Source organism: Rhineura floridana, chromosome 2 (genome assembly GCF_030035675.1).
Source record: "Rhineura floridana isolate rRhiFlo1 chromosome 2, rRhiFlo1.hap2, whole genome shotgun sequence".
Taxonomy (NCBI): Eukaryota; Metazoa; Chordata; class Lepidosauria; order Squamata; family Rhineuridae; genus Rhineura; species Rhineura floridana.
Genome location: NC_084481.1, coordinates 84,740,918 through 84,749,194, shown reverse-complemented (window position 1 = coordinate 84,749,194; position 8,277 = coordinate 84,740,918). Strand labels below are relative to the sequence as shown.

The 8,277-nt window shown below is 39.7% G+C and overlaps 1 protein-coding gene across 3 annotated transcripts in view; it reads right to left on the bottom strand.

Moving 5' to 3' along the window:
• Positions 1 to 218: 218 nt before the first annotated feature.
• Positions 219 to 8,277, bottom strand: part of LOC133378186 (fibrinogen-like protein 1-like protein) — a 33,936-nt gene continuing 25,877 nt past the window's right edge. For 2 of the 3 annotated variants that reach the window (XM_061612968.1, XM_061612970.1), the window contains 3 exons: positions 6,565 to 6,620; positions 3,582 to 3,747; positions 219 to 1,137 (listed from right to left, as the gene is read on the bottom strand). In XM_061612968.1, coding sequence (XP_061468952.1) covers positions 476 to 1,137; positions 3,582 to 3,747; positions 6,565 to 6,620 — 884 coding nt within the window. In that variant the 3' untranslated portion in view covers positions 219 to 475. The remainder of the gene's footprint in view (positions 1,138 to 3,581; positions 3,748 to 6,564; positions 6,621 to 8,277) is intronic. The other variant, XM_061612971.1, reaches the window with a different exon arrangement.

The following is an 8,277-nucleotide window of genomic DNA, read 5'->3' as shown; positions in this document are numbered from 1 at the left end:
AGTAGTAACCCATGACCCTCAAGAACATATTTTGCACCTCCAATATAGGAAATGGATAGTTAAATCTCATACATTTCTATACATATCCAATGAGATTTATTCACAGGTAAATATGTATAGGATTGTACTTAATCTCAGGTTTGAGAACAACTTTAAAATTAAATCATTCCCCACTTTTGTTTGTGCAGAGTTTATTTGACAATGAAACAATAGCCAGTTCTATTTTTTTATTGCAGGTATTTGTAAATCACAACGAATTTTTATGTTTTTCATTAAAAGCACAGAGATAAAAACATTTGAGCTCTGTATTAGCCTTCTGTTTTAAATAAGCCACTACCTTTTCACACTCAGAAAAGTGTAATAGACTGTTATGATTCTCTTCACTTCAGCACTGGTATATATACCAAGTCAAGATTGGGGCCAAAATATTTAATAGTTGTAGTGAGAGGAAGCCTTTTAAAGCAACAAGAAACAATTAATATCTTGAAGGTATGTTGCAGTTTTTTCCATTTGGTCTAATCATGATGGATGCTAATGTACAGGGCTTAGAGTCTGAACACAATCCCTTCCAGAAAATGTGACTGGTTAGGAGGCCTGAGTAGCAGTTATCATACCACCAGCCACCACCATTATCTAATGCACAGTTCGTACCAGCCCTCCGGTCATTATCCTGGTCTTGGGTGGAAAACCCCATGTTGTCATGGATTCCTGATTCACCTATAGTGGTCAGTGCATCTCCAGCATTCCCTGAATAGTTCCCTAGCCTCAGGGCATAACCACTATTTTCACTATCCACTTTAACACTCTGGTATTCGGCATACTTAGTTTCCCCATTACGATTGGTTATGACAAATCGTGCCGAGAAGGGGTTCTGGTTGGTTAAGAGGTGCATGTATTCATTGCCAAGCCAGTGGTTTCCCATCAGGTCCCCAAAGCCATATTTATAAGAACTCCATGTCTGTGACCAAGCTGTCTTTTGGTTGACATCGTTTCGGTGCAGGACTGTCCAGCCACCCCCATCATACTCCATTTCACAGTAGACGACCAGTAAGGGAGAGTATTTGGGGCGGATGACATACAGGCCACTTTGCTTCCTGCCACGGTGGTAAGCTGCCCTGCAGTCTCTTGCAAAATATTCTGAAACAGAGAAACCAGACTCCTTTTAGTTTCTTGCATGCACACACATGACAATTAAATTCAGAAGCAATTCAACAAACTGAAACTTTAGATGTGTCCACACTATGGCTTTTCAGTTCATTTAATTTTCTGCCATATCTTTCAGGGTTTTTGCCACTTTATTCTGATTTGTCCTGAAATCTCTGTTCGCAGCTTTCTTTCTCTCTCTGACTCTGGAATGTCACTATTGTGAGGGAGGGATTCAGACGCATACTGGAAATTTAGGTTTGCACAATTTGTGTGGATTAAAGCACTCCCTTGCCGTAGCACAACAAATCCCCACTTTTTTAAAAAAACACAAACGTTTTGCAGTTAGGAAAATAATGGGAAAATTCACTGAAAAGTGAGGGATGAATGAATGATTAATAGGAAGACATATACACACCCCATAAGCAAATGAGGATGAATGGTCATTGTCATATAACCTTCTTGCAAACAAATCAGAATGAATGCTTAATGAAGACTAGACATAATCTAACTTCCATGTAAGTTTTGTGCAAATCAGGATGAATTCTCAATAAACAGGTCACCTGGAGGGGCCTTTTCTTACTTTTCTCTCAGTATTTTCAGAAAGGCACCAATACTACTTTTGGGCAAAGAGATTTCTGATCATAATTGTTTGAAAAGGGAAACTGAGGGTTAGGACAGAAAACAAGTTTACGAGGAATAAGTTTTCTCAGAAGGCTCAGTAATAAAATTTCTCTAAGACACTCTCTGATTGGAGATAAAAGAGGCTGTGGGAGGAGCAGTGGGCACCCACTGTGGGATTTACACTATGTGAAATGTAGCATAACATCCATTGTTACTTTTAAAAGCAGAACTATAGATCATCAGGTCAGATTCCCTAAAGCCAGCCAGTTTGATAATTAGCACACTTTGGGGCTAGTCTAAGTTTTTCACAATCACATGATCATAGGAACATAAGCCCGGGGGGGGGGATTGCTCTTTTATGATTGCTGCCCTGGGCTCCTGCTGAGAGGAAGAGCGGGATATAAATCAAATAATAAAATAAATAAATAAATAAATATTATAGATTTGGGGTGGTGGTGTTAAAAATGAGGTGCTGTATCTTTAAAAGTACTGTGGGTGCCGACACAAAATGATTGACATGGGTAGCAAAAAAAGAGGTGACAGTAGCACTATAAGCCATACATGCTCAATGAGGTGTTTCTGTTCAGAGGGCCTTTGAAGTGTCTTCTTCATCTCAGTTACTGCTGTGGAAATCGGGCCTACCAGGAAAGAACTGAATCTTAAACCCTGAACAGTTTGGATTGAGTAAGTGAAACATTAATAAATCATAAGGGGTATGATGATTTATATGTTTGTTGAGCAGACAATTCTCTCAAGTGTTTGGGGGAGGGAGGGTTTGAAAAAATGTTTCAGGGTTTCTCCTTTCACATCTGTATCTCTTTGTACCGCTGTTTAGAGGAATGGAAGAAGATTTTCATTGTTCAATGGCGTAAAGTAGAAGAAAAATGGTATATAGATATAACACAGAGCACACCTTATTTTAAATGATAGTGAATTCTACTTTAAAGGAGCCACAACAGTGAAAGCCCACCAGAAGCAGGATGTTCAGTATGGTGGACCCTTTAATAAGGAATTTACTACCATTTAAGATAAGGCATACTCCAGCCATCTATGCTTTCAGATGCATACTTAAGGTCATTTTATTTAGCCAAGCCTTTTCTGAATAAATTTTTAAAAATTATTGTCTGCTCGTTATCTTCTGGCGTTGTCCTGTTACTTTAATTATATTATTTCTGGTGTGTATTTTAGACGTTTTTGGTTTTTGTGAATTACACTGCTTTAATACCTTATAATGTGAGTTGTTTATAAATCATTTTAATTTTTTTTAAAAATGACGCATTTACCACTCACTGGCAGTAGTGCCATCAGGGCCGGACTTCGGGACAGAGGTCCGTAGCCCCACTCAACGGAATAAGCAGGAGGGTCCACAGCAGGGCTGACTTACCACACAAGTGAAATAATACACCATTAAGACCAGAGTTTAAAATTATCTATGAGCACAATTGGCAGCTGGTCTATTGCTACATAAGAGTGTTCACCTAAGATGAAGATGCATATCCCCTCCCTTATCAGATGCATCTGTTAAGCTCAAAGGGGACTAGAAGCAATTCACAGTTAGTCTCACCATCACCGGTACATGATCATCATAAGTAAATGGGGAAGCTGCGGCTCTCCAGATGCTTTGGCCTACAACTCCTATCAGCATTAGTCAACACAGCCAATGGTATGGAATTATGAAAGTTGTCATCCAAGAACATTTGGAGAGTCCACAGGTTCCCCATCCCTGTATCATGTAGCAATGCAATGTTACCACATATATTCTCTGATTACATTTCCATATACCTTTTGGGTAATGTTTCAATGCTTTATGTTACCTGCATAAATCTGAGATTTTTGGGCATTTATCAGGGAGGCAGCATCCTTGTTTGTCACCATATGTTTGTTGCCAATTTTGGGGAGCAGCTCATCCTTAGTTGAAGCTGATGAGAAATAAATGAGAAAGCACAGACAAAAAACGGAGTAAAGTAGCATCTTTGGAACCTGGGGAGGAAGAAGATTAGACTATGAACATATAGAATCAACATCACTAAATTCCTTAGGAAACTACTATGAATAATTGCTCTCTGACAAAAAGCCTCTTTCAGTGGAGGAATGCATCATCGTTACAATCTGCAATCTAGTGGCCTTTTGTATTCTGTGAACATTTCCATATATATAACACCTTCTTATAATAATTTCTGCAACATGGAACCAAACAAAATATGGAATTAATGCAAAAAAATGAATAGGAAAGACTAAAAAAAACCCATACTTTAAGAATAAGCTAAGAATCAGATGTAGAGTCACCTGCATCCTTAGCCCCAATCCCTGAGATTTGTAATGGGATTATTTAAAAAATCCAAAAATGAATAAACACTGATAATAAATTGTCAATGTTGGGACTTTCCCCAATTACCTAAAATGGAGTGCTCTGTTACTCTGTGCAGATGATCATATGCCTGATCATTTCCACTTAGCGCTAATGGTTCAATAAAGCCTCAGTAGTTTGAATAAACTACTGGAATAAACGGACAGTTATCCCAATGGAGGGCTGTAGAAAGTGGAGTCCCTCAAGGATCGGTATTGGGACCTGTACTTTTCAACTTGTTCATTAATGACCTAGAATTAGGAGTGAGCAGTGAAGTGGCCAAGTTTGCTGATGACACTAAATTGTTCAGGGTTGTTAAAACAAAAAGGGATTGCGAAGAGCTCCAAAAAGACCTCTCCAAACTGAGTGAATGGGCAGAAAAATGGCATATGCAATTCAATATAAACAAGTGTAAAATTATGCATATTGGAGCAAAAAATCTGAATTTCACATATACGCTCATGGGGTCTGAACTGGCGGTGACCGACCAGGAGAGAGACCTCGGGGTTGTAGTGGACAGCACGATGAAAATGTCGACCCAGTGTGCGGCAGCTGTGAAAAAGGCAAATTCCATGCTAGCGATAATTAGGAAAGGTATTGAAAATAAAACAGCCGATATCATAATGCCGTTGTATAAATCTATGGTGCGGCCGCATTTGGAATACTGTGTACAGTTCTGGTCGTCTCATCTCAAAAAGGATATTATAGAGTTGGAAAAGGTTCAGAAGAGGGCAACCAGAATGATCAAGGGGATGGAGCGACTCCCTTACGAGGAAAGGTTGCAGCATTTGGGGCTTTTTAGTTTAGAGAAAAGGCGGGTCAGAGGAGACATGATAGAAGTGTATAAAATTATGCATGGCATTGAGAAAGTGGATAGAGAAAAGTTCTTCTCCCTCTCTCATAATACTAGAACTCGTGGACATTCAAAGAAGCTGAATGTTGGAAGATTCAGGACAGACAAAAGGAAGTACTTCTTTACTCAGCGCATAGTTAAACTATGGAATTTGCTCCCACAAGATGCAGTAATGGCCACCAGCTTGGATGGCTTTAAAAGAAGATTAGACAAATTCATGGAGGACAGGGCTATCAATGGCTACTAGCTGTGATGGCTGTGCTCTGCCACCCTAGTCAGAGGCAGCATGCTTCTGAAAACCAGTTGCCGGAAGCCTCAGGAGGGGAGAGTGTTCTTGCACTCGGGTCCTGCTTGCGGGCTTCCCCCAGGCACCTGGTTGGCCACTGTGAGAACAGGATGCTGGACTAGATGGGCCACTGGCCTGATCCAGCAGGCTCTTCTTATGTTCTTATGTTCTTATGATAACTGTAGAGATGTATTGGTTGAGGTTACAGCCTGGCTGCAGACCAGAAAGGCTATTCATTTTTGTGTCCTAATTCATAACTTCACTTATTTCCTAAGCTCCATACATGGCAACAGAATAGTAAAACGGACTGGATCAGCTTAGGTTCAACTAATTTAGAATGCATTCCAATACGTCTGCTCAGAAGTATGTCTCCTGGAAAAGTTACTTTTTTAAACTACAACTCCCATCAGCCCCAGACAGCATGGCCACTGGATTGGGCTGATGGGAGTTGTAGTTCAAAAAAGTAACTTTTCCAAGCTCTGCCTTTAGTTCTGTGGGGCTTACTTCTAGGTGAGTGCATATAAGACTCCAGTCTTACTTTGGATCTAATCCATCTATTGCCACAGAACCAATCAAATTTCTGAGGACTAGCTTTGGCTTACCCAGGGTAAAATCTGAAGTGCTTCAAACCAAAGTAATTAGAGATCATGATGGAACAGAAGAGCATGAAGATGTGTACCATGACAACTGTATAATGCCACCTATAATGTAAATTCAGTAGGACTTACTGTGCATAGTCTGCCCCAAAATTTAGCCAAAGGCACCATCACACTTACCCTGCCATTGCTACTGATCAAGTAAATCAGACAAAGACTGAGCCTGCAGCCCAGGTTTTAATTACCCAATAACTGCAGACTATCTAATGAAAAGTGGAGTCAGACTGAATGTAACCCTATCGGTATGGATGTAATTAATTTAAAAAGTTAAAACTGAACGATTGTTTCTTCATTTCTCTTGCTGTCTCTTCCTAACTTTGGGTTGTAAGATCTTTAGGTTAGGGACTTCTTTTAACTTCCCAAGTATTTGATACCCAGTAGGAAACTACTCTGACCAGCTAGAATGCTGGTTTTTTAAAACTTCACCAAGAATTTTAAAAGTAACACAGAAACCACACAAATAAATAATAATAATAAGGGCACAGTCTGACATATCATTGATCTTAAACATGGCAATTTTGTTCTTTATGACAAACAATAGGGGGAGTGGGGTTGTACATTGCCCTTATGTTTAATAGCATGCTAGAGTTATGTTTTGAAGAAAAATAATTAAGAAGCAAATATATGAAGGGTAGAAAATGGAGTTAGAGCTTACCTTGTTTGTTACTGCCTTCTTAGAGGCAAGATTGCATGGTCTGAAGAAGGCTCCTCCTGACAAAGCAAATGAAATTTATTTGGCTTAAATGCTAATATTTTATACTGGGATGGGCAGGCAAAGCAAATAGTTAATTATAGATGTTTGCACAAAGTGGTACTGGAGGCCTGGTCATGCACGAACAGCTTGTAAATGGGTAGTCCAACAGTATGGGATATAATCTGAAATAGTTCCTGCTGCTCTGAGGTGTGCCATATGAACTGTAAGTGCCATAAAGGATGTGTAAAGGATGAATTATGTTTGCCAAGTAATTTTATCTTTCTGTCAACAGAGTCAATGTGAACCGGGAACCTTTCTTGAAGATGAATGTCCACCTATGGCTTTAGTTCACATGAACAACCCAAACGTTTGCAGTCTGGGTGGAGGGCACACTAAACATTGTAGCTCTACAGTTGCACAGTTTGGGGAGGCATACTATTAAAAGGAAATCTTCGGGTGGTTTCCATCTGCCACATCATTCAACAATTAAAATTTAATTAAGAGGTTGTCCTCATACTCTTCAATGATAATTGATTATGATGTCAGTCCCTTACAAGACGTATGTGCCTGTGTACACAAGGTAAGCCTAAGATGAGAGAACCTAAGATCTTTTCTGTGCAGATATAAATCCTTACACAAACACATGCAGTAGTTTTTCTCTAACTCATCTCTTGACAGTTTCTGCAATGGTTTGGGGGTACATTTATAAAGAAAAGGCTGCTGGTAGACATTCCAGTTTAAGTTGGTTGAAAACAAACTAGAGTCCTCAAACGAAGCACATCTGGAAAAGTATGTATCGTAGTGGTGGAGCGGATGCTTTGCATGTCAAAGGTTCCAGTTCCAATTTGGTGACAACTCCACATAGGGCCGGGAAGGACACCCTGTCTGAAACCATGGAGAGCTCCTGCCAACCAGTGTAAACAAACCATAATGAGTTAGCTGCACCAGTGGTCTGATATGGTGGTATCATCATCATCATCAGTACTTCTTTTGGTAACAAAATGAGGCGCTAGAACTCATCTTGATGAAATAGCCATGGGTGCCAGCCTAAAACGTGTGCCACGGGCAATGAAAAAAGAGGTAGGAACTGTAGTTTTTTGGGGGGGGCTGCACATGGGCTTCTGACAACAATTTTTGGCATCTTGCCAAACTACAGTTAAAGGATTCTTTGGAGGATGCCATTTAAAGTGGTATAAAACAAATCTAATTGTAGCAAGAAGAACCAGTTTAAATCAAGGTGACTGAATCATTAAAAAAGGCTGATTTAAATCCTGTATGGAATCTTCTCCTCACTCCATCTTGGATCTAGATTCAGACTTTATGACTACAATATTAAGCTTTTTGTTGTTGTTGTCCTCCTCCACCTGTACTTCTGTGTTTGTTTTGTTTAACATTCATCCTGGTGAAGAATTCTAGAGAATTCTTACTCTGCCAGATGTCCAAACTGGATTTAGAAAGGGAAGAGTTACCAGAGATCATATTGCAAACATAAGTTGGATAATGGAACGGACCAAGGACTTTCGGAAGGAAATTACCCTGTGCTTTATAGATTACAGCAAGGTCAAATGCAAAGGGAGATACTTGGCTCAGTAATACTACATGTGAGAAGGATCTTGGAATTGTTGTTGATCACAAGCTTAATATGAGCCAACATTGCAAATGTGGCTGCAAAAA